This window comes from Clarias gariepinus, chromosome 23 (assembly GCF_024256425.1).
Source record: "Clarias gariepinus isolate MV-2021 ecotype Netherlands chromosome 23, CGAR_prim_01v2, whole genome shotgun sequence".
Lineage (NCBI taxonomy): Eukaryota > Metazoa > Chordata > Actinopteri > Siluriformes > Clariidae > Clarias > Clarias gariepinus.
The window spans coordinates 2,090,138-2,116,056 of record NC_071122.1 but is presented as its reverse complement, the minus strand read 5'-3'; the positions used below and the strand labels follow the sequence as shown (position 1 = coordinate 2,116,056).

Sequence of the window (25,919 nt, the reverse complement as noted above, 5' to 3'; positions counted from 1 at the left end):
TAAAGTGGTATGAGGGAATTTTAATGCATTGGTGTCGTTTGAGACAAAAATTTTATATTTATCTGATCTATCATTTCGATTTCTCATCAGTGATTCACCCTCTGATGTATGTGGCTGACGATGAAAGAAGTACAACTTAGCATAAACAATACTTAACCTTATAGACTTTTATTTCTTTGTATTAATAAATCAGAGAGTTCTGCTGTAGAGAGACACACAGACTAACACACGGCCTTCAACCTGAAACACTATCACTGATTACATTAAAGCTGATCACCTCATTGTTAGCTTTAATATTCTGTTTCTACAAACTCTTTCCCGACAACGATGGGTTCTAACGCCGGTGTGAATAAGTGTGTGTGTGTGTGTGTGTGTGTGTGTATGTGAAGGACTGAATTCATCTCCGAATACTCGGGCAGGCTGTGAGGCTCCACGGGGTTACACTACTCCACACTCCACATTACTGCTATGGGCAAAGTTCCCTACAGATGGCGCTAACACGATGACGTAACGCGCCACAAAAACAACTAAAGAAGAAAAAGGAAGACGAAGAAGAAGACGCGCAAACGGACGGAGAAATGGCGGCATCGCTGCAGCGAGTTCTAGAGCGAGCCGAGTTGTGTAAACTTCCGAAGGTTCTCCAGGAGAAGCTGGAGAAGGCCCTGGTGGAGCAGCAGAGTGAGACGGATTACTTTAAGGCGCAGTATGAGCAGCTCCGTGTGGACAGCGGTAAATATGCTGCTTCATTCCTGACCGTCACCATGCAGGGGGTTATATAGCTGGTTACACCGTGGGGCTAGTTAGCTGGTTAAATAGTGGGCTAGTTAGCTGGTTACACCGTGGGCTAGTTAGCTTGTTACACCGTGGGCTAGTTAGCTTGTTACACCGTGGGCTAGTTAGCTGGTTAAATAGTGAGCTAGTTAGCTGGTTAAACATTGTGCTAGTTAGCTGGTTAAACATTGGGCTAGTTAGCTGGTTAAACATTGTGCTAGTTAGCTGGTTACACCGTGGGCTAGTTAGCTGGTTAAATAGTGAGCTAGTTAGCTGGTTACACCGTGGGATAGTTAGCTGGTTAAATAGTGAGCTAGTTAGCTGGTTAAATAGTGGGATAGTTAGCTGGTTAAATAGTGGGCTAGTTAGCTGGTTACACCGTGGGCTAGTTAGCTGGTTAAATAGTGAGCTAGTTAGCTGGTTAAACATTGGGCTAGTTAGCTGGTTAAACATTGGGCTAGTTAGCTGGTTAAACATTGGGCTAGTTAGCTGGTTAAACATTGGGCTAGTTAGCTGCTTTCACCATGGGCTAGCTAGCTGGTTAAATAGTGGGCTAGTTAGCCGGTTACACCGTGGGGTAAGTTAGCCGGTTACACACTCGGGCAGGTAAGCTAGCTGGTTAAACAGGCTTCTTTGCTGGATAAAACAAGCTCGTTAGCTGGTTAAACGCAGGGAAATATGTGTCTAGATTTAGCATACAGGACAATAACACTTCCTGTTAGACAGTTTCTCCACAGCAGCAGACCTACAGCTGTGTGTGTGGTTGGCTAGTTAGCATTAGCAATAAAGCTGAGCTTGTTAGCAGCAGCAGCCTAGCGTTACAGATGATTTCATCACTGTGTTTATGACACATGCCATATTGTGGAATTTCTTATGCATGTAATCTGCGGTATGAATCTGTTAGCGGTGTGTTAAGATTAGCAGTGTGGAGATCCTGCTCACTCCAGCAGGGACTCTGGTTAAATCCCAGTGATTCTGTGTGACTGCAGGGTAGCCAGCCCTTTAAGCAGGTGATGTGTATCAGCGTAACATCCACATGGAAGGCAGAAACAGTATTTCCCTGTAGGGACATTACCCAGGGCATCATAGTGCATCCTGGTGCCATCTTTTTCCTAAGAAAAGTGGTTTGACCCACACATGGCTGTCCACATGATGTAAAAGCAAACCTGATTCCTCAGAACAGTCCACCTTCTGCTTACACAACTCGACTCTGATGCTCCACTTCTGATGCTCACATTGTAGGAGCTTTTGGTGGAGGACACGGGTCAGCTTAGGGCAACCTTAGCATGCTTCACTTTGTCAAACAGTTTCTGTCGAAGTGATTTAAAAAAAAAATTCAACAGGTCAGGCATGGGTGTGGCAACTGAAATTAACCTCAAAAAATGTGTTTAATTACAGTTATTGAATTCATGATTTATCACCTGTTTCACATAGGGCCAGGCAGGTTTGTGCCACTTTTCCAAGGATAAAGGAAATTATTTAAAAACTGCAGTTTGTAGTTACTCAGGTTATCCTTATTTTATCTATTAAAATCTGTTTGACGTTCTCAATCATTTCAAGTGTGACAAATTTGCAAAAAAGAAATAAAATTAGGCAGGATCAAATACTACAGCACAGCACTGTAGATAGAATTTAAGTGTGGATTTATGTCCTTAGTTTTGAGTTTCTTTTGGTTGTTTTATCTAGAGCTACAGTATGCGGAGCTGGAGAAGCGGTACACAGAGAGCCAGGATCAGTGTGTGTCTGTAACAAAAGATCACCAGAAGCTCCAGGAAGAGTTCTTGTCACTCGGTGAGTCTGATTAAAACTTTGTGCATTGTGAAAAGTAAAAAGAAATAAATCGCTATTTATAAGACTGTAACCAGATTACTCATGCTAATACTGCTCTTTTACAGATGAAGAGCTAAAATCTCTCCACGAGAAAACAAAGGAACACGAATCCTCGCATGCAAACCTGGAGTCAGAGCTGGTAAATAACAATACATGCAGTAACACTTGTTCTTGCAGTGTATGGACTCCCTGGTTGGGTTTTAATGAGCTTTTCATGCGTATGTGCTTAATCTTCTTGGATATGACTCGTGTAAGTACTAGGTGTGACATCCTCATATGCGTTCTGTATCACCATCCAGAAAGAACTCTCCAAATTAAAGGAAGATCTGGAGGCTGAGAAGCGAGACCTGGTGCGCACACTGGAAAGGACATCGCAGGAGGTTCATGTCCAGAGCGGTAAAGAGGGCAGCTTCATGACATCACTGAATACGCTGTGCATGTAGGTAAGGCTTGATGGATTTACCTGTTAAATTTATGTTCCCTTCAGAGGATGTGAAGCGTCTCAGTGACAGGCTGGTGGAGGTCAACGCAACAAACATGCAGCTAAGGTTGAAGCTAGATGAGCTGGAGGCTTTGGAGGTCTCAATCAAGGTATCCATGCTGTGTTGGATTTTGTTTCTGTTTCATTCACACCCTGTCTATAAATTGTAAATTATCGTGTTGATTGGCTGTTAAGGAAAAAGCATTAGATATTTATCAATTATCCTTATTTATCAGAAAAGTGTCAGGGTCCGAATAGAACTGTCACTTAGACCGGATCTGGGCCACAGTTAGCCATTTAGTGATATTCGCTGAGGGGTACTACAATCTGCAGCCAGGAGACCTGTGGGTGTGAGGTTGGGTGTAATGATGGACCCACATGGATTAACGAGCAAGGCTTTAAATGTAAAAAAGCAACTTATGCTGAAAAAGGAAAGCGACGGGTGTCACTGGCACAAACTTGTAGTGTATCAAGTATCCAGTTTTTTCTTTTGTGGTGGATGCATATTTGATATTTGATGGGAAATGAGAGGCATATTATTGACAGCTGTAGTTGGATAAACACATCATGTCATTATCATAAGTCTAAGGCCATAAATGTAAATCTAAAACATCACGTTGCATCACCTAGTGTTGTGTTAGGAAAGCTCAGTTTTGTCTCTCTGTATCTGCAGTACAAAGAGAAACGTCTGGAGCAGGAGAAGGAGCTGCTCCAGGGTCAGGTGAGTTGGCTGACCGAGGAACTGAAGACTAAAAGTGAGGAGCTTCTTTCTCTGTCACGGGAGAAGAGTAGTGAGATTCTAGAGCTCAAATGCAGCCTGAACAGCAAAGAAGATGAGGTATGGTCATCGTGAAGCGTTCGAGCCTGACAGCTCTGTCTTTCTGGATGAGAACTGAGCACTGAATCTCTGTCATGTGTGTGTATATTTTATGCAGTGTAACAGAGTACAGGACCAACTGGCCAGTCTGAAATCCTCCAATGAGAACCTTCAAAAGCAAACCGAGGACTTGATCAGCAAACTGAAAGAGGTGAGTTGCTGCTCCATTACTTTCCTGAGTCACAAAGACTGCAGTGCATCGACTGACAAACAACCTTCCTGTTCAGGTCAAAGAACAGCAGGCCAAGTCAGAGGAGAAGTTACACAATGAACTTAATACCAACATCAAGCTGTTGAACTTGTACAAGGTAAGTCCGCTGAGTCATTCTGTATGAGTGTGGCCTGGGCTAACATCAGAATACATGGCTGATTTGCGTGCGACCATGGAATAACTCCAAGTTAAGGTGGATGACTTGAGGGCTGTTGGGCTTCCTGAGAAAGCATGTTTCCTATGTTTCCCGGTAAAGGAGGCAGTTTTGTGATCAGCTAAGAAAACAACAGTAAATTATAAAAGGTACCACGTTACGCTTCTTTCTGGACTTTAAGTGCGGAGATTGTGCGGAATCTCCAGACAAGTGAGCTTCTCTGTTTAATTGGCATAGACTTTAAGTCTTTGTTTTCATAGTGTTTTTCTTTCTTTAATCAATTTCTTTTTCCCTATTAAACTTAATTATGAATAAATGACTTTTTGTAGATGATGCAGTTATTCTGTGGAATTTTGTTTGCATGCACAAGACCCTTTTGGCTGTATGCTTTATTACCCACACAAAACAATTGAAATCCTCTAACCGGTGCTAGGTCTAATTTGAACCTGGACTATTTAGGACAAAGCTTGATAATATTTAATAGGCAAAGGTTTTATCATTATGGAAATCAACTGAACTATGAACGAGCTGAAGGAGCCATTAAGGCTATTAAAACTACTGAGAGAGTAATTTAAACATTTTAAATATTTTTATGCGAATCTGTACGGTTCCTTATGTGCATCCCAAAACTTTACCATTTTCTTGGATAAGATGTCGCTACCTTCAATTCCAGAACACGACCAGACTTTCCTTAACCTTCCTTTTACATAAGAAGACATTTTTGTTGCTATTTAATCTGTGCCTAATGGGAAGGTGCCAGGGTTGGATGTTTTTTCTCTGCAATTTTATAAAAAAAAAAAATGGCACAAGTTCTCTCCTTCTTTTTTTTTTGTTTTTTTTTTGTTGATGTTTTCCCGGAACTCCTTCCGCGTGTGCGAGCTCACAGACGCCCCTGATTGGCTGTAGAGCCGTGATTAATGTGGGAGCACTAAGTACCTCTCATCCCTCCCCTCCGAGAGAGCTCGGCCAATCAGCTCTTTCTAGACCTCCGGCTATGAGAGGTAACAGCATCACCCGGGGATCAAACCAGCGATCTCCGGATGATAGGGGGCAAGCACTTTACCGAGACTGCCTCTGTTAGCTTGATTATTTATCAAGCCAACAGAAGAAAGAACATAGTGGACTGTGCCTCATATCACCCAAGCAGTTTACTTAATGTAGATTTTAAATTTGTGGCCAAAGCCTTAGCTCCTCGTCTGGAGAAAATTCTACTGAAGATCTTTAAACCTGATCAGACTGGATTTGTTAAATTTTGCTACGGTTCAGACAACTGAATATAATACATTATTTAAATACAGATGGTGACCCAGCTGCTATAATATCCCTGGATGCACAAAAAGAATTTGACCGAGTGGAGGTTTTAGGTTCAAGTGTTGGACAATTTTAATTTGGAGACTATTCAGACTTCTTTACTCTGATTCAACAGCTCTGATTAACATCAGTGGCTTATCATCAGGTAAATGTTTATCGTCAATATATGCGGACCTTCTTTACCTGAGGCAGCCAGGTAAAGTGTTTTAGACAATAATTCAGTTTAGCTTGTTGAATACAAAATAAACTTGGGAAAAATCCCAAGCCATGTTTTTAAATGCCCCACTAAATATTAACTTTAAAAGATTTGATCTCTAAGAGCCATTTACTCTAAATGACAAGACCTAAGCAGGATATGAATAGGTTGACCTCTTTGCCATTTTTTTTTTTTTTTTTTGGAAGAATTAACAGAGTTAAAATGAATGTGCATTATTTATTTCGGTGTATACTCTTATATTTAAATCATAATATTTTGTAATAGCTGTAATGTAGCTATTAGTAAATTTGGAATATGGAATAATAAAAAAAAACAGGATCAAATTCACTTCTCTTCTCAAGCCGAAGGAGCGTGGTGCTTTATTATTGGGTTACAACCACGACTCTAGTTCTGCCCATCTTTTTTGCTCTCTTCTTTATTTCTTTATTTATTTTATGTTTTCATTTACTGGACTGTTTTTCCATAATTACTTAAAAAATTTTTTTACATTAACAGATTATTGTTTGTGTTTAAATGTTTTCTGTGGGTGTCGATTGTATATTGATCTGGCTCTGCTTTTTTGTTGTTAAAAACAATACAAATATGATAAATAAATAAAATAAAAGTGTTTGTGATTAAATAAAAGATTATGATTAAAGTGTATGTGGTCTGTTTAACTGTCTGTTATGTTGATGATTAACCAGGGCGCAGCGGCAGATGCCGAGGCAAAGGGTGAAGAGCTGAACCGAGCTGTAGAAGAGCTGCACAAACTGCTGAAGAAGGCGGGAGAGGGTGAGATGAGAGAAACGATTTGTTCTCTGATCCTTACACAAGTCTAGCACATACAGTGAAATTTTGTGTGTTTGCAACAGCAGGCAGAAAATGTGTGTGTATAAGTATCCAGATTCAAAGATCAAAGATTTTTGCTGTATGCTTTAGTTTAATTTTAATAATATGAGTAAAGTGCATTTTTAAAATGGTTTATATTTGATTTTGATATTACATTTGATGATTGTATACAGTATATGAATCAGTTATCTTTTTTAGCCTATGAGTATATTCATATTAAAGTATACTCTGCAAAAAAAGAAACGTCCTCTGACTTTCAACTGTTTTTACTTTCAGTAAACTTAATGTGTAAATATTTGTATGAACACTAAAAGAGTCAACACCATAAGACATAAACTAAAAATGTTTCCCAATGTGTCCCTAAATGAAGGGAGGCTCAAAATCTAAAGTACCAGTCAGTATCTGGTGGCCACCAGCTGCTTGAAGTACTGCAGTGCATCTCCTCCTCATGGACTGCCTATTGCAGACAGTCTGAGCACTGATGGAGGGATTGTGTGTTCCTGGTGTGACTCGGGCAGTTGTTGTGGCCATCCTGTACCTGTCACGCAGGTGTGATATTCGGATGTACCCATCCTGTTGTTACACGTGGTCTTCCACTGCGAGGATGATCACACGTCCTTCCCGTCTCCCTGTAGCGCCGTCTTAGGCGTCTCACGGTGCGGACATGGCGATTTATGGCCCTAGCCACATCAGCAGTCCTCATGCCTCCCTGCAGCATGCCTAATGCACGTTCACGCAGATGAGCAGGGACCCTGGGCATCTTTCTTTGGGTGTTTTTCACAGTCGGTAGACAAGTCTCTTTAGTGTCCTGCGTTTTTAGAACTGTGACCTTAAATGCCTACTTTTTGTAAGCTGTTAAGGTCTTAACGACCATTCCACAGGTGCATGTTAATTAATTGATTATGGTTAATTGAACATGCATGGAAAACATTGTTTAAACCCTTTACAATGAAGATCTGTAAAGTTATTTGGATTTTTACATCATTATTGTTGAAATACACAGTCCTGAAAAAGGGGCGTTTCTTTTTTTTTGCTGAGTATAGATCCAACTCCATAGAGTTCAAAGAAACTAACAATGTAATTGACTGGATTTTTTTTTTTTTTTTTTTTAAATAAACAGTTGTGTGTTGCTTTTCAGCTCACAAGGCCATGGAGCTGAAGCTGGCCGAGGCAGAGAGCTGCAAACAGAAGGAAGTGTCTGAGCTGAAGGAACGCATTGGTGAGCTGGAGAAAGAACTCGACAATGCCAATGATCTACTGTCCGACCCCAAGCGCAGAGGTCAGCAGTGATGTCTGTAGCGTCCCTTTATTTTGCGTGTCCTCTGTGTGTGTTTGTGTGATGTCATTTATACTTTGTTTGAACAGTTGGCACCACATCTGCACCAGGTCTCCCAGACGAACAGCTCAGCACCATGTCTCCCACCGCAGCAGCCATCACCAAGATCAGACCTGGCATGAAGCTCACTGAGGTACTCTACACTAACTGTGCTAACGCTAATAATAGCCACTTGTTAAATTTCAGTCAACACTGGCACAATGAGCATGTTCAGTCGTTTTCAGATGTTTCTCTAGTTAGCCAAGTGTGTGTGAAAGTAAAGAGTAAAAACAGCAAAAATCGTGGTGCGGTGATTTCCAAGGCTCGTGTGCTTTCTGTACAGATCTACACGGCATACATGGAATCGCAGGAACAGCTGCAACTAGAGAAACTAGAGAGCAAACGGGTGAATAAGTACCTGGATGACATCGTACAGGAGGTTGAGGCTAAAGCGCCCATGCTGAAGAGACAGAGGGAGGAGCTGGAGCGTGCACAGAAGTCTGTGGCCAGTCTGTCTGCCAAGCTGGAGCATGCTGTGCAGGTAAGGAGGAAGAGAGTCTTCTCTGCTCTGCTGTCTCGTTATGAAAAAACTGATTGCAGCTCGAATACATCTGTGACACATGCAAGACGTGATACGCCGCTTAGCATTATGCAGCTACTTTAGAAACTTTATAAGAGCTTTGCAGAGAAACGACTAGGAACAGCTACATGTCTACCATATTTACCACCTTTTCTTTAACCTGTCTTGTCCTGATCCTCTGTCTTGATGTGGCAGGAGGTACAGCGCTTGCAGAAGGAAGCAGACGAGGCCAACAAGCATTCGTCCGTGCTACAGAGAGACAATCAGAGGTTTGAGGTGCAGCTCAGTGACATGGCCCACCAGGTGAGGCTTTTGGGAGAAAATTAGTACAAAAGTCTCATGTCAGTGAGGCAAGCTTGCCTTTTAAGTTGCGCACCCATTTTATTTATATTTGGGAATGGTGTCCTTTTTTTTTTGTTATTTCATTTGACTGTAATATCATGAATTTCTAGCAGTTATTTTGTGTGGCTGATCAGGTGGTCATCAGTGTTGGACCTGAATGACAAGTCCCGTGAACAAGTTGGCATGCTGAAGATATTTTTTCCAATAATAAAAATTTCTGTGTCTCAGATTCGTGTGTTGCTGATCGAGCTGGAGGAGGCACGTGGGAATCACGTGGTCCGTGACGAGGAAGAAGTGTGCTCGGCTGACGTAAGCAGTACGTCTGAGGTAATATCGCAGCACCTGGTCACGTTCCGAAGTGTGGAGGAACTCCAGCAGCAAAACCAGCGCCTGTTGGCGGCTCTGCGTGAGCTCGGAGACGTACAGGAGAGAGAAGAGGTGGAGGCTGAGGGCACCAAGTGAGTAGCTTGCTGCACAGCGATCATGGAGGTGTTAGGAACAGCAGTCTATTCCAGAATCAATGTGAATTGTTTAAAGGAATTTTTTTACAGACATTGTGATGGCATAACTTTAAGAGAATAATGGCACGAAATAGCACTAAGGAGGAAGAAACCAAGGCTCGGCTATTATGGGTGAAGTCAGATTGAACGTGTGTGTGTTTGCAGACAAACTGCAGTGCAGAAAAGTTTGGAGAAGGCCCAGGTTGAGCTGGAGCAGCTTCGAGAGCAGCGTGCACACCACATGCAGCTGGTTGAATCCATTGTGCGCCAGCGGGACATGTACCGCTTCCAGCTTGCCCGGGTGACGGGCGTCAGCTTCCCTCAGCAAGGTGATCGCAGCTTGGCACAATCCTGACTTTTATGTTTCAGACAGTGTAAGACCGTTCTTGTTAATGTAGTAATTGTTTTCTAGGTGCTTCTTCAGAGGAGTTCTCCCTCACCTCCACTCCTCGTCGTTCCCCTCCAACTACGCCCGCTGCATCCACACCCGCTGGTCTGGTATCCACAGCAATTGAATCCACAGAGACTGTGGAGGCCAAGGCTGCCCTAAAACAGGTGAGGGTGGCAGAGTGCACTAGGGAGCAAGCACCTGGTACACAAAATACAAGAGGGCCTAAATTTACAAGTCTTTCAACTACTTATAAAGAAACAGTAGTTAATGTAGGATTGGAATAAAAAAAGTGTTCAGTGTTTGTCTTAAAGTACATTTAAGATCACTTACTGTGATTTAACTTTTAATCTAAATTTTCCCTTAAAAAATTTTCTTTTACCTGCTAAAAGACCAAATTGGCTGTAGATTTTGTTTAACTCAGGAATGTGCAGAGTGAGTTGGTGTATATGAAAAAAGGTTTAATACCTTAATATTTATTTATTCACATTATAAGATAAAGGCTAAAGTTAGGCAGGTTGTAATGTGGAGGTAATGTAAATGGAGTTGTGTGTGTGTGTGTGTGTGTGTGTGCACGCAAATGTAGCTCCAGGAGGTGTTTGGGGCTTATAAGAGAGAGAAGGCTGAAAGTGAGAAGACTCTAACTGAGCAGTGTGAGAGGTTGCAGGAGCAGGTGTCAGAACTGAGATCCCAGAACACAAGGATTTCCACTCAGCTGGAGTTTGCTTCTAAACGGTGAGTGCTGAATCCAAACACTTTATAAATTTTGTCGTACTGCAGATTAATCTTATATACTGTACCATGTGTTTTACTACATGTATGTTGTTTATCACAGATCTGTGGAAAAATGTGTGTATGTGTTTGCCAGGTATGAGATGCTGCAGGATAATGTGGAAGGTTACCGTAAGGAGATAGCCTCTTTAAGGGAGAAAACCCAGAAGCAGGCTGCAGCTGGGCAGAAGAGCGAGCAGACCATCCACACTCTTACACAAGACCTGCGTGCAGCGAAGGAGAAACTGTCCATGGTTGAAGTAAGCTCATACTGCTCTGTGTTCTCTTTTTAATCCTTTTTTCCTCTGGCATTTTCCATTGTGCTCCAGCACAGCTCGGGTTATACAAGTTATATCCCACACATTGAGCGTACTTGAACTACCCAGGTATATTTTACTGCTACCGGAATATAGGAATGACATCGCAAAAATGTATGCGCTTATTATTATTACTACTACTACTACTACTACTATTTGGTCACAGAAAAAAACCTCCAACATCCATGGCTACCACTACAAATGTATTTTAGATTTGTGGGATGCACTGAAGCAGTACAGGAGACCTTGAGACAGTAAAATGTCCAGTTATGGAGTTCAGTTTTGTGAGGTTTGAGTTTCACCTTTCATATAATTTGTTACATTTTTCTTCAAAGAAGGCAGGTGCAGCTTGGTTGGTCTTTTAGTACAACACACCAGATGCAGCTGAAAATAAAGTAAACCTGGAAACTGTCCTTGGCACACAGTCCGCAGGGCAGTGTAATGAATTCTGATTTATGTTTTGTCAACTCAGTCGCAAGCAGAGAGCCTGCGCAAGGAGAGAGACATGCTGAAAATGGTGGAGTCCAGTCTATGCCAGGAAAAAGAATCGATCCTGGCTCAGCAGAAGAGCCAGAACCTCCTGCTCACCAATTTGAAATCCATCCAGGTACTGAAGCCACCAACATTGTTCAGTATTCACTCATACCCAAAACAAGGCGGTGTGTGTTTGAGGGTGTTTGTGTGTTCTCTCAGGCCACGTTGGAGCGCTCGGAGATAGAAACTCGGCAGCGCCTCACAGTGCAGGTGGAGAAGCAGGAGAGAGAGATTTCCCAGCTTCAGAAGAAACTGCAGCATGAGGTGGAGCAGAGACATGCGCTGGAGCGCAATCATGATGTAAGTAGCTTTAATCTACAGAGCCTCTTTGGACCCCTTTAAAGTTTAGAGCAGAATGCAATATGACCCAGGATGCATGAAGGCTGAAGCTTGATGAAATGAGAGAGATGGGGTCTAAAGCCTTTTTAGGTAGAGATTAATTTCCCCTGGTGCCACTGACTGCACTGGTGGGGGAACTGCATTGTGGGAAATTTAGGAAGCCGTTAGCCCAAGTGGCACGGAAGATTCAACTAAAGAGTAAACTTAGAATTACAGGTTAAAATTCTGTAATATTTCACTTAAAATCACTTTAATTATAACGTTCATAGAGACAGTCAGTTCTCTTCTGTTTGCTGGGCCAGGAGTTCTTTTTTACATGTCACCCTTATAAAGTTGAATTTTTAGATGTATCTCAGAGAATGTTGCCCTGCAGTAACCAGTGCATCATGATTTGCTCACTGTGTCTAAGTGTAAAAAGATGGAATGTGGGTTTTTGTTCACAGAAGCAGCTTCTGGATGCTAAGAAGCAGCTGGAGGTGCAGTGCGCATTACACCAAAGGACCAGAGAGCAGCTGAGCACCGCACAGCAGGAGCTGAACACTCTCCAGCAGCAGCTGAACACCGGAGAGAGAAGGAGTTCCTCTCCGAGCACCCACACAGGCCTTGCCGGTAATGCGCGCACACATACTTACTTTATTTAAACACTTTAGATCTGCTGTGGTGCTCTTTAAATAACTTTGCAATGAAGCACCAAAATAACTCGTTGTTCAAAAGAAAAAGGCAGAATCTGAATTTAAAAGTTTTATTCATAAACTGTTTTTCTGTCTTACCCTGGATGATTGACTTCATTCCCATCAGAAAAATCAAGAAGGAACCCAGAGATTATGCAAACTGCAATCCATAAACAGTGGTGCTGTATTGCTTTGGCTCCAATTTTTTTTTCATCTCATTCGTCTCCTGTCACAGGGCTGCAAAGTGGTGAGGAGAACATAGAGGAACTCCGTAAGCATCTGACTGAGGCTAAGAGCAGAACTGAGGATCTTGCTGAGAGACTGGACAGCACCACTGCCTCTCTCGAGCAGTATAGAGCCATGTGCCTGAGTCTGGAGGAAGCCTTGGAGAAGGAAAAACAGGTGACACTAAGGGATGAAGTTAAGATATGCTCAGCAGTTAGGGCTTATACCAGCTTTAATGATATATTAAATAAGATAGCTGACTCAGATTAAGTGCTTCTGTGTTTTAGTTTAGAGGGAATGTGATTACTGCGAAACAAAAACTGTTAATCTGTTATAATTTCCTTTTAGACATGCATCCTTTCCAAGATTTTACAAAAATTTTAGTTTTTTTTTTTTTTAGTTTTTTTATCCAAATGTGCTCTACTCATAAAATCAATCTTACTAGGGCTAATCTTACCCTAGTAACTTTTACAGTTAACTTTAAGCCCCCAAAAGTCTGAACTGCATGAGAACCATTTTAGAAGAGACACATACACAGTTACTGTTTAGGACGTTGCTAGTTAAGTGAATCGACGATAACGATACTGTAAAGCCGTGTCGTGTTAACAGATTAGGTAAGTTACACCATTGTGCAGCTAATAAAGTCTTAATGGCCTTAAAGGGCATTCCTTAACAGTAAAGCACAAAGCCTGTTGTGTACACTGTGTTTAAGATTTTGACAAAGACATTACAAGAAAAGCTGGGGAAAAAAACATATATAACTAATATATAAATAACACGGCGACAAAAAAAACGTAAAATAAGGAGAGCTGTGTATGTAACATGCCGCATGTTATTAGTGCTGTTAATGACTTGCCAGACCGGTTTACATGTCTCACATTTACCCGACTGTGTAAACGTAGCCTTAGGTTTTAGTTTGCAGCTATCTCCCTTTCAGTTTCTAAAGCTTCAATGGTCAACATTCTAGTAAATCACATCAGAAACCATGCTGACTGTGTCTGGAAATAAGTGATCAGTGCTGATTTGCGGTTTCTCTTTCAGGTAACGGAACAAGTCAAGACATCGGTTGAGAGGCAGGTCTTGGAGGCTCATGAGCAGCTTCAACAACTAGAAATGAAGCTTCTAGAAGCTCAAAAAGAGAAAAATGAAGTCCAGGAAGAGAAAAAGAAAGCCGTGGCAGCCATTGAGCAACAGGTGCAGTTCCCACAATCTAACTAAAAAAATAAAATTAAAGTGTTTTTTTTTTTTTTTTTTTTTGTATTCATTTAAAGATACAGGATCTAATAATATATGTTCTGTAGTTCTTTGGGAGATCATTATAGCGGTTTCAGTTTTCTGTGTAATTTTATGTTAAATCATCCTGCACACCTGGTAGTCACCAGGGACCAGCCAATACAATATCGCGATATTTAGGTATCGAGTCAGTTTATATTGTGCGTCTGCGTGCGCGTGTCTGTCTTTGTGCGTCTGTGTGCGCGTGTCTGTCTTTGTGCGTCTGCGTGCGCGTGTCTGTCTTTGTGCGTCTGCGTGCGCGTGTCTGTCTTTGTGCGTCTGCGTGCGCGTGTCTGTCTTTGTGCGTCTGCGTGCGCGTGTCTGTCTTTGTGCGTCTGCGTGCGCGTGTCTGTCTTTGTGCGTCTGCGTGCGCGTGTCTGTCTTTGTGCGTCTGCGTGCGCGTGTCTGTCTTTGTGCGTCTGCGTGCGCGTGTCTGTCTTTGTGCGTCTGCGTGCGCGTGTCTGTCTTTGTGCGTCTGCGTGCGCGTGTCTGTCTTTGTGCGTCTGCGTGCGCGTGTCTGTCTTTGTGCGTCTGCGTGCGCCTGTCTGTCTCTGTGCGTCTGCGTGCGCCTGTCTGTCTCTGTGCGTCTGCGTGCGCGCCTGTCTGTCTCTGTGCGTCTGCGTGCGCGCCTGTCTGTCTCTGTGCGTCTGCGTGCGCCTGTCTGTCTCTGCGCGTCTGCGTGCGCCTGTCTGTCTCTGCGTGCGCCTGTCTGTCTCTGCGTGCGCCTGTCTGTCTCTGCGTGCGCCTGTCTGTCTCTGCGTGCGCCTGTCTGTCTCTGCGTGCGCCTGTCTGTCTGTGTGTGATTGTGAGGGAGAGAGAGAGACACCATATAATCAAGCAACACTTATATTTCTGCTCAGGAATGTGCCACAGTTATAATTCCATGACAGATTTTTAGGCCCCATAAGTGTTCTCTCCTGTGCCCTTCTCTGTTTAAAGACCACTGCTAACTTTTAATTCATTCCTGGTTTCAGGTGAGCGATCTGCAGCGGAACCTGAGCAGCCTGCAGGCTGAGCATCAGGAAGTGTTGCAGAAGGCAGCTATGGCGTCCGCTCAGGAGCAGCTGGCTATACGGGATAGCAAAGAGCAGGCTCGTCTCGCCAGTGAGGCTCAGGATAAGTACGAGCAGGAGATGCTCTTACATGCAGCAGATGTGGAGGCCCTGCAAGTGGCTAAAGCCCAGGCCCAACACGCCACACAGCTCCGGCAGCAGCTTGAAGAGAAGCTCCAAACAGTCAGCACACAGCTGTTTGAGGCCCGAGTGTCCTGGGAAGAGCAGGAGAAGATCCTCAAAGTATGTTATGGCATTAAGGTCATCATTTAAACGTTTAGTTATCTCACATACTTTAGGTATGCATAGTACCGTACTGTTGAGTTGTGCATTAATGTACCCTGTAGTAGTAATTTCTTTAAATATACAGTTATTATTAATTATTTTGCTTAAAGCCTTTTATTAACTGTGTCTGTTGTTGATCTCTTTCTCTCAGGAGGAGCAGACTAAGCTGGAGTCACATTCCCAGGAGTTGCAGAAGCAGAATGAGCTCCTACATGAACAGATTCAGGCCATGAGTGGAAAGATGGCAACCCAGCTACAGAAGGCCATCGGTGATAACGCACTGAATGTTTCTCTTACTGAGGAGGGGAAGTCTCAGGAACAACTTCTGGAGATCCTCAGGTTTTTTACTGGTTTTATCTTCTGACTGGTCCAGTACCAAAGAGCCTTTGTATTTCCTTACTTTTCTCCATTTAGTTTAGACTGCTGCTGTTTGGTGTTTAATGCATTTTAGTGAACAGTAATTTACAATATATATAATTTATTAGCTATAGTATATACTGCATATATTTCTTTTCATTAGAATTGGAAAATACAAGTTGTATATAATTATTGAATAAGTGGGAATTTCTTTTTTTTTTTTTTTTTTTTTTTGCTGTATTAACTCTGCTCTGGGTGCATGAAGGTTTGTTCGTCGCGAGAAAGAAATCGCAGAGTCACGTTTCGAGGTGGCTCAGGGAGAGAGTCTGAGGCACAGGCTGCGAGTAGAGCATCTGGAGCGAGAGTTAAAGGAGGTCCAGGACTCCCTTAATGCTGAGAGAGAGAGGATGCAGGTATAGCAGCTCTCATCTTTCAAGTTACACTTTTGTCACCCTGTCATCTCACATCTTTTACTCTTTGAAGGTGACTGCAAAGACCTTGTCCCAGCATGATGAGCTGATGAAGAAGACTGAGACCATGAATGTGCTGGCGGAGACTAATAAGATGCTGCGGGATGAGAAGGAAAGACTGGAGCAGGAGCTACAGGAAACTCTAGTCAAGGTAAAAAAGAAAACAAACCGTTAATAGATCAAGGGGACTTAATCTTCCTTTGTTTCGTTTATATATTTTACTAATAAAGTTTAGACATTTTCTTTTGTGTGCTAATAATCTGGGAGTAACAATCACACAAGTTGTGCAATAACTGATCAGCACAAGTATCAGGTAATGTACATGGTTTGCAATTGTCTCTAACAGGTGAACAAGCTGCAGTCAGACATCTTGCCCATGCAGGAGGCGAATGCCGAGCTGAGTGAGAAGAGCGGCATGCTACAGGCTGAGAAAAAACTTCTGGAAGAGGAGATCAAACGCTGGAAAACACGCACTCAGGTCTACAAACCAACCAGCTGCTGGTTTAAGTTGCTTTTTGATACATAAACACTGATGTAGATAAAGATACTGTTTGTGGATTTTGATTGGTGGCTGATCAAATGGCGCACACTTGGTGTTTCTAAACACGGATGACTTTAGGAGCACAAAAAGAACAAGAATTAAAAGAATACTCCCGAAAACTATTGTTAACGAGCGAAGAATGCTTTGTCTGGGAAAGAAAACTCCTTTTAGAACATTTAGTGGTCAACCTTTCAGGAAGTGGACATACATATATATATATATATATCTGTGTTAAAGTCAGCAATCAAAAGAAGACTTGACCTAAGTAAATGCGACGGGTTTACCTTACAATGTTATTCAGAAGCTTGAAGAGCAGATTAGAGTTTGCCAAAGATATGTTGGTTAATGATACAAAAACACCTGTAAAAAGTGCTTTAATTCCTACACCCTTTAACTGTTCTAAATATAAATGCTCTTAAATTGAGGCTGTCAGTTTGTACCCAGTTCATATTAACTTGACTTTAATTTATATTGTGGTAGTGAGTCTGAATTCCTAACCTATTATTAGGTGATATTTATAGACTTGATTGTAATTGGAGTAATACTTTAATACAGTGTATAGCATGTAACAGTTTAATACATTATACGTTCACAGTTACTTGTAAGCCAGCAGAAGGACACAGACCCTGAGGAGTACAAGCGGCTGCACTCAGAGAAGGAAGCCCATCTGAAACGCATCCAGCAGCTCACTGAGGAATACAGTCGGCTTAAGGCAGAGGCAAACAGGTTATAAACCTATTCACTTAAACGGAAATTAAAAATTAAACGGCCATTTTCTCAACTTCCAGGGCAACGTTGTCCATTACATAATAAGCAGTAAGCTGTGGTTTACGGTGCGTTTTCTCTTTATTATTAAAAGCTTCTTTCTGTGTCTTATGCAGAAGTAGCCTTTCGGTCACCACACTACAGTCTCAGCTGCAGAACCTGCGGGAGGCTCTTGGCAAGGTGACGGTAGAGAGAGATGGTCAGAAAAAAGATATCGAGGCCAAGACTCTGGACATCCAAGAGAAGCTTAAGACCATCACACAGGTCAAAAAGATCGGGCGGCGTTATAAAACTCAATATGATGAGCTTAAAGTAGAATACGACAAGGCAAGTGAGAGATTTTTATTCATTTATTTTAATTGAGTTGCCATTCTCACATGACGTTTGAGTGATTTAAGAAGTGATGAGCACAATTAACGACTTAACCTCAATAAACTATGAAGGGATCAGTAGTGTGATCTGTGTGGTTCAGATAAGCTGCTATCATGCTTATCCCTATTTATCTTTGTATAGATGGTGGCAGCTGCTGCCTCTGCTCCAGTTCAAGACCAGGAAGCTCAGCAGGCCTCGGCTCAGGAGCTACAGAGCCTCCGGGAATCTCTCAGCCAATCAGAGGCCAAGGCTCAAGAACTGGAGAGCCAATTGGAAACCTTAAACAAAGTGAGTCTCTTGTTCAGTACTAGTAATTTCAGAAAATGTCACTAATTGTGGGTGCTTTTGTTTTTCTGTGCATCCAGTAATTCCACTTTCTCCCATGTCCCCTCCATCCACAGCTGACGCTCACTGTTTTACGGAATAAATCACTCTGTTAGAGCTGACAACGGCTTTAGCTTTTTTGGGGGGGGGAAACAGTGTCTCTGAACTGTCTAATTGCGTCAAACTGCATGTGTTGTGTCTGCAGACAATAGGGGAGCGAGAAACTGAAACGCGCTCTGCACAGGACCAGGCGTCCCATGTGCAGGGTGAGCTAACACGCCTGCGCCAGGAGTTGGTGGAAAAGGCAGCCCAGGAAGACCGGCACCGGCAGCAGACGACTGAGAAGGAGGAACGAACCAGAAAGACGATTTTACTGGCAAGGGGCAAAATCAATCACCTTATGGGTAAGAACTTTAAAGCTGTCTTTCTGCACATGTCCAAGTCTTTTTTTTTTCTTTTTTTTTAATAAAACTCTAACAGTGCCTGTAGACTGCTGATGTGCATTGGGACTCATTTTTTCTTTCTCATGCAGAGGTAAAGGGGCAGTTGACAAAGGAGAATGAGGAGCTGAAGCAGCAGCGCGAGGAGATGGAGGTGCGCATAAATGCACTGCGCTCACAGTATGAGGGCCGCATTAGCCGCCTGGAGAAGGAGCTGCGGGAGCTACGGGACCTGCGGGAGCAGCAGGAGAGACATGTAGAGCAGAGAGATGAGCCGGTGGAGCAAGGCCCCAGCAAGGTGATGTTCAGAACCTTTTCTATTGGCCTGAACAGGTGTAGGTGTTGAGATGGAAACTTGACTAAGAGTTGGGCTATTAATAGGCTTTTGGCCAGTGTTTCGTCTCTTAACAACGCCCAGTGCTAATCAGTGTGTTATGTTCTCAGACTCAGGAGCAGCAGAGGCCCACAGAACAGAGGCAGATTTCTCTAAAACCCACACCAGTGGCTGAAAGGGGCAGGTGTGTTTTGCTAAACAGACTACTATTCATACTTCCTTTCTTTGCTGTTAATGAGACACGTGAGTGTAATTTTAATTAAGATTATTAATTTTGCTACTTTGACCCTTTAGTGCAAGCACCTCTGAGCCACCTACGGCAAATATTAAACCCACTCCACTTGTGGCGACCCCCAGCAAGCCCCCTGCCATTCCAGGAAACAAGCCCACACCGAGGGCAAGTATAAAACCGATGATCACCCCTGCTGCAGTGCCCACCCCTACCCCCACCGCAACAGTAATGCCCACCACCCAGCAGGAGACCCAGGATGGTAGGTATTGTTGTTAAGGCAAAAACAAGATACTGCCTAGCCGTGCTTCTGGAAATCTTTCACTCTAACAGAATATTAATAAAGCCCCCTATTTAATTTAATGGAACATAATCTGTTAAGTAATGCAGAATTTTCTGACATCTTGTTGCCTCACCCTAGCAGTCTCCTCAGAAGCTCCTCTCGACCATGTGCCTGTGTTTGGAAGCACCACTGGCTCTGTGCGATCCACCAGCCCCAACATTCAGACCACTCTGGCTCAGCCAATGCTGAATGTTCAGCAGAGCCAGACCACTGCGTTTGTCCAGCCCACTCAGCAGCAGAGTTTACCCCCCACTGAGCCTGCCAGTCAGGAGCCTGCCTCCACCCCCATGATGATGGAGGCTACACCCAGCACTTCCCAGATGGAGAGACCATCCACATCCACGGCTGTGTTTGGAACAGGTGATCTTAAAGATGATGCCAGTGGCTAATATTAACTCAAAATAAATTAACTCTGTTTTATAAATGATCTCTGATCCAGTTTAATTCAATTCAGTTTTATTCGAACTGTTTCTTTTTTTTTTTATTATTACTTTTCATGATATTGTCACAAAGCAAAACCTCGGAAGGTTAAAAAAAAAAAGTAAAGTTATAGCTTTATTTAATTCTCCCTGACTGATTTGCTTTTGATACTCTTTTAAACTCCTGTAGTGCGGTGAATAGAATTTTCTCCTTATAGTTCCAAGGTCGCTGGTTCGATCGTAAGTTTAGGATTTTGTAGTCCCCTCTACGTGTTCTTCCCTAAAGCATGGGACAGGTGGTCTGGCTAAGACAAATTGCCCCTGTGTGTGTATGCGCCCTGTGATTGAAAGTGATTGAGAGTGTATATCTTGCTGTGTTTAAATTTAAGGGTATTTCTATGTCCATTTTTCTGACTAGCACAATAAACTGGCAATCCTAAAAATAATCTTTGGATGTTTGATGACAATAAAAAGTCATCATTTTGTCATGGTTGGTTGTTGCAGTGCGATGCAGTGCATCATTAACAGAGCATGAACTTTTGTACCTAATGATATAGTTATTTCATAATTGAAGTAAAACTGTTTCAGTCAGTTATTACAGATTGTAGCATTGAATGTCCTAATGATATTAGTGGAGATTTATTCTCAGGAGGCTGTCCATTATCTGTCCTGGACTTAAGGATGTGCAGTAACATGTCAATTACTGTGCAGTTTCAGCGACACCTAGCAGCACATTAACTAAGCGTCCTCGAGAGGAGGAGTTGGATAACATTACAGTGGAGCTAGAGCCTCCAGAGGAGCCCACAGAGCCTCCCATCTCCAAGAAGCTCCGCATGCAGAGAGTTGAGCTGGAGGTGAGGTTTCCACCGAACACAAGCAGATAAAGACTGGGGGGAAAAAGCCTTTAGTGATGTTTTAATACTGTTTTTTTAGATGGAGATACTCGCAGAGGACAGCACTGAAGCTGAGAGTGTTGTACCAGGAGGGACCCAGGAAGCAGCTGATGCTGTGGATGTAAGTTTGGGTGTGACAACTACTACAAAATGCAAACTACAATACTGAAGTTATCTGATAATCTTTTACAAAATGAGTATTTTGTGTAATTATGTCAAACATATCGGACACCCGAGCCAGAAGGTGTTGTATATTTTCATTGCTTCCTCAAACTTTTTGAGAAAACATGTCATCTAAACTGAATTTAAGGTCTTGATTTATTACATTTCAAATGGAGAAATCCAAACTTGGAGCGAAATAAATATTTACTGGCTGTTGAGAAAAATATTTAAGAGAGAGTATTTTTGTACACTAGATGAATTTGGTGGTGGGAATGTCAAAGAAAGCACCACTGACATGTGACTTCAAGTGCACTATTTGGAACAGATGATGAATGTTTAGTATTGTTTACGCATTATTGCTTAAATGCTGTGGAATGGAGAAATCATGGTATTTATTTTTAGGAACTGGAAAACTATACCACCATAGGAGAGGTAGATGAGGAGGCCTCGGCATCCCAGTCTGTCCCTGTGGAATTTCTCCTTTCCCAAGTGTCTGATTCAAACAGTCAGGAGGAACCAGATGAACCAGTCAACGTCATAGTTATTGACTCTGGAAGTGAGGAAGAGCAGGAGGAGGACACAGATGAAGATGAGCAGGTACATAATTTAATTACCTGGTAGAAACTCCTAAATTATCACTACACTGGTCTGAACATTTGCTTTATATTTTTTAAATGGTTGGTATACTTTATGGTTCATTGAATATCCAAAAGTTAAGATAAAGGTAGATAGATCTTTTTAATTCACACCTTTTTGGGTAAATAATTTGCTTCCCTTGGCCTCTCAGCTGTTCTTAGTGACCAGTTTTAACTTAATGTGTCATTGTTTTCACTTCTCAGGATTATGAGGAAGAAGAGGATGAGGAGGAAGAGGAGGATGATGATGATGAAGGTGGAATGGAGGTAGAAGGAGAGGATAGCAATGAGGAGAGTGCCAATGGAGATCCCGGTGAGGCCTATGAGGGCGACAATACAGAGGTAAAAAACACTTCTCCATAGCTCCAGGAGTGTGTTATTCAGCAGTGACGTTAATGTCCAGTGAAAGGACAGAATTACTACTTGTTTGTGTGAGATGTGTATGAGGCTATTTGGTACCTAAATACCTTTATTTTGCTGCCTCTTGTTTTTCATTGATCAGTAATTTATCTCACAGCCTTGCTTTGCATTTGTGCCACTTTCCCCTCAGGGTCCTGATGCCACAGATCCAGGAACTGAAACAGAGGAGAGTCTTGGAGCGACAGACTCCACCCAGTGCGTGGCTGTTTCTGCCCCGGGTAAGAAAGTGTAACCCCATCTTTACTGTGTCCACACATCGTTGCCACTTGAACCTTGTGCCCTTATTTGTACATTGAATGTTTTTATGATGCATGTTAAACCTTTAGATTGTGTTCTATGGTGTTTTTAATCTTCTCAGTGTCCAGTACGTTAGTGGCATTCTCTTCTGAACCAATCACCAGCTCTGCACCTCGCCCTCCGCCGTCGCCACGGAGACAACAGCAAGCACTCCCCTCTCGACTCGGCGTTCTGGCTCCACCTATACAGGAGCTTGCTCCACCCTCACAAGTCCAGGTATATACCTTTTTTTTTCTTTTTTTTTTTTTTTTACTTTTACAAAACTTTCAGTCTATCTTTTACGGATATCACACCAACTGTATTTAGCTCAATTTTTTACATTAACCTCTAAAATGAAACCACTTTAATAAGCGTGATATGACAGCTTGACTAACAATTACCTAAATGTGTGTTTCCTCAGCGCATCCCTGTGCGGCGACAGCCCGTTGGTCGAGGACTCCAGCTCACTTCGGGTGTATCCGGTAGTACAGTAAGTTCTCTTCCAAACTTGTCTGTGTGTATGTGTATCTTGAGGATTTGAGTTTCCCTTCCTTATCGTCATGACTTTCTGCTTTTTATTGATCCTCCTGCACCTCCAGCAGCCGCAGCAGCACTTCCACGAGGAGGATGACCGCATGGTCCCCAACGCCCCCACACTAGCTGTCTCCCATCGCACTGACTGCTTTGGTGATGCTATCCAGTGAGTACCGAGTCAAATCCAGTATAATTTAGAACCATAATTTAGGGAAAAATTCTGATTATCAGTATTTAATAACGATGCACAAAGATGAAGTTTAATAGCATTTCCAGTGATTTGTGTTCCTGCTGGTGGCACTGCTGATGCCTTATTTGTTATGTAAGCTCTCCCCAGGTAGCAGGCGTGCTGCGTTTTGGTTATGGCCTTTCGGATGACGTCCCACAGACCAGCTCTTCCAACACGGATCTGGAACAGCTGACTTCACAAGGAGGTAGACTGTACCTACTGGATCCAGTTAGTGTATTGTAAAGTCATGAAAACATTATACAGTGGAACCTTGGATTATGAGCATAATTCATTTGGGAAGCAGGCTCATATTTCAAAACACTCGTAAACCAAATCAAATTTTTCCATAAGAAATAATAAAGACTCCAATTATTTGTTCCACAGCCTAAAAAATAAATACAGAAAAATAATTAACAGAAAAATATAAAGTAAAAATGAAACAAATTAATCAGCATTTTACTAAAAAAAAAAAAAAAAAAAAGAAGTAAAAATAAATCCCGACAGATACGGTTTTTTCGTGTGTGTGTGTGTGTAGCTAAAGTAAGGAGCCCCTCAACTCTCCCCTTTCTCATTTTACACAGTTACCCTTCCTCCACTCTTTTTACAAACATGAGCACACACAATGGAAACACTATTTTAAAATTTTAAATAAACAAGAAATCTCTGTTCAAATCACACTCGATTGAACAACACACTAATGGAATCACTGCTGTAAAGGGAAAATCAAACAAACTGAACCTGCACTTTATCCTTTGAAAAGAATTATGACAGAGCAGTGTTTGTGTAGAGCAGAGAGAAAGAGTGTGTGTGTGTGTGTGTGTCTATGAAGGCAAAAGTAGGAGGGGTCTGTGTGTGTGGGACGCAATGTTCAATGACGCACACAGACACAAAGAGCAGGCTAATACAGAGAGAGAAAATGGATTTTTTAACCTCTCTAATGAGACTTGCTTTTGCTTTACACGCGCTGTACACGGGCATACAGACACAAAGTAAAATGTGTTTTTCACACACACACACACACACACGTGGGCACGGATGTTGATTATACCAGTAAGAGATGCGTAGGGGAGACGATTACCCACAATTCCGCAGTGCAAAAGAGAAAAACCATTGGCTCAGTTGTGATCATGTGACGCTCAGTGTCAAAACATGGATACATGATACTCAGTACTCATAAACCAAGACTTTCGTTTTCCAAGTCAAAATTTAGTAAAAAAAATCTTTGCTTGTCTTGTGGAACACTTGCAAACTGTGTTACTTGCAATCCGAGGTTTCACTGTAATTTATTTTGTATTGCCACTAAAGTGTATCGTTTTCACCCTGATTAGTGATGGTGTTCTCAGAGACGCACCCCTCAGACGTGACTGAAAACGCCTCCCAGTCTGTGCCCACAGTGAGCACGTCCACTCCGAGTGTGTGTGTTGTGACTGGTCCCAGTGCAGCTGAAGATCGAGATGTCCTGCTCGAGGCAGGGGACGATGGGTGAGTTTCTACATTAGACATCTGTATGGTGGTGTTATTTAACAACATATTAGGATTTTCAACCAAATATCGGTTTGTCGTTGTGTTTATTACCAACTAGAATTCCTACATGTTCCCTTTCATGAGAAAAAAAAAAAAAACTCTCTTTTACATAAACTGCACCTTTTGTAAAAATTCTCTCATGTTTATCTCATCATAAGAGCTTTAGTGGGTGTCGGCGATGTAACTGCATGGTACTGGGGCTTTTTAAACAGCTTTAATGAAGTTAAATGAATCCCCTTTATTCTGTGTTAAATGTATATTTTGGGGTTTCAAGTATTCTCTCAGTGCTGTGTCGGCTTTATGAGAAAAATGTATATGTTTTGAAAAATGTATATCTTTATGTAATTTCACTACATTTCGTACTGTGTATGTTTGTGTATGTGACAAATAAAATTTGAATTTGAATTTGAAAAATGTGTGATTCTGTGCCTTGAGAAGTTTTTGTGCTCTGAGTTTAGCATGTTCCGTTAAATAGCAGAGTGTACAGTAGATGTGGCTCGAGGTGACGTGAGTATAAACTGTGTTTTTAGAAGCAGTACTGAGGTAGTCCTGGAGTTGTCTTCTCAGACCGAGGCTGAAGAGCCACCTCACCCTTCAGATGAGGCCAGTCTCCCCTCTACCAGCCAGGAGCCGTCATCCAGCTCCGCAGGTGTTCGCGCGCACACACACACACACACACACACACACACCACCTTAGTTTACCTTATTCTAAACTTTAGCCTGCCGTTGATTCTTGAGAAAAGACCTGAATACATATTTAATTTTCCATGCAGGGTCCAGCTTGACCCAGGGCTTTAACAGACCTTTATTCTCGTTTGTTGTCAGACACAAGCAGCCGCCAGCCACCCAGAGTCAGGACCGGGTCTGGCAGGCAGTGGACTCGAGGTCGGGCCACCAGAGGCTTCGTCAAGAGAGGTACATTTATACATCATTTTATACATTGTGTGTTTATACATGGGTGTTCATAACCACAGGAATAGGTTGTGATTAATATTAGTGCATTTTATTGGAAATAATTGACAACAATTATTGATAAGCAAGCATCTAGTACACTTGTGAACAGCATGGCTGGATAATTGTAATTATTGTGCATTATCCTGTTCCCGCAGATGGATCAGGAGTGATGGGAGTGCGGCGGCGCTTTGCCAGGTGAAAAGTGCCAATGATGTTGCGGTTGTTCTAACTCGGCTCGACAAGCTACTCCACTAAAGCTTTGATCATTCTCATGTTTTGCTTCTTGCAGCATTTGTGATGAATCTACAGCATTGCTTAATTTTATGTTCATACAATAAAGATGTTTTTGATACATATTAGCTGTTTGTTTCCCTTTAAGACCGCGTTTACACTGGGCACTAAACATGGACTTCCATGCAGCTGATGA

General features: G+C 42.4%; 1 protein-coding gene across 5 annotated transcripts; it reads left to right on the top strand.

Annotated features, from left to right (window-relative positions):
* Positions 1-536: 536 nt before the first annotated feature.
* tprb (translocated promoter region b, nuclear basket protein) lies at positions 537-25,772 on the top strand. Of its 5 annotated transcripts, none has more exons than XM_053483953.1 (49): positions 537-729; positions 2,458-2,562; positions 2,667-2,740; positions 2,901-2,997; positions 3,089-3,192; positions 3,756-3,920; positions 4,018-4,110; positions 4,187-4,267; positions 6,536-6,623; positions 7,819-7,959; positions 8,046-8,149; positions 8,339-8,536; positions 8,771-8,878; positions 9,146-9,375; positions 9,583-9,746; positions 9,830-9,972; positions 10,392-10,540; positions 10,674-10,836; positions 11,366-11,500; positions 11,587-11,727; positions 12,210-12,375; positions 12,673-12,839; positions 13,704-13,856; positions 14,909-15,229; positions 15,423-15,610; positions 15,894-16,041; positions 16,112-16,249; positions 16,445-16,576; positions 17,235-17,365; positions 17,521-17,731; positions 17,918-18,064; positions 18,306-18,504; positions 18,633-18,838; positions 18,985-19,058; positions 19,169-19,365; positions 19,528-19,806; positions 20,577-20,719; positions 20,799-20,879; positions 21,323-21,517; positions 21,760-21,897; positions 22,106-22,193; positions 22,334-22,488; positions 22,673-22,741; positions 22,851-22,951; positions 23,113-23,219; positions 24,343-24,496; positions 25,069-25,187; positions 25,364-25,453; positions 25,648-25,772. In XM_053483953.1, exons 1-49 carry the CDS (start codon positions 579-581, stop codon positions 25,689-25,691), a joined length of 6,975 nt encoding a protein of 2,324 aa, XP_053339928.1. In that variant the 5' UTR covers positions 537-578; the 3' UTR covers positions 25,692-25,772. The 5 variants fall into 5 exon arrangements, with proteins under 5 accessions (XP_053339928.1, XP_053339930.1, XP_053339929.1 ...); XM_053483955.1 differs by having other exon boundaries at positions 19,525-19,806; positions 22,860-22,951; XM_053483954.1 differs by having other exon boundaries at positions 19,525-19,806; positions 22,857-22,951.
* Positions 25,773-25,919: the final 147 nt, after the last annotated feature.

What these genes read in the sequence shown, in the direction of transcription:
- tprb (XM_053483951.1), top strand. Translation starts at nt 579, where the DNA reads ATGGCGGCATCGCTGCAGCGAGTTCTAGAGCGAGCCGAGTTGTGTAAA. An exon ending in CTGGAGTTTGCTTCTAAACG is followed by an intron (nt 10,541 to 10,673) that starts GTGAGTGCTGAA and finishes TGTGTTTGCCAG; the next exon opens with GTATGAGATGCTGCAGGATA. An exon ending in CTGAGAGAGAGAGGATGCAG is followed by an intron (nt 16,042 to 16,111) that starts GTATAGCAGCTC and finishes TACTCTTTGAAG; the next exon opens with GTGACTGCAAAGACCTTGTC.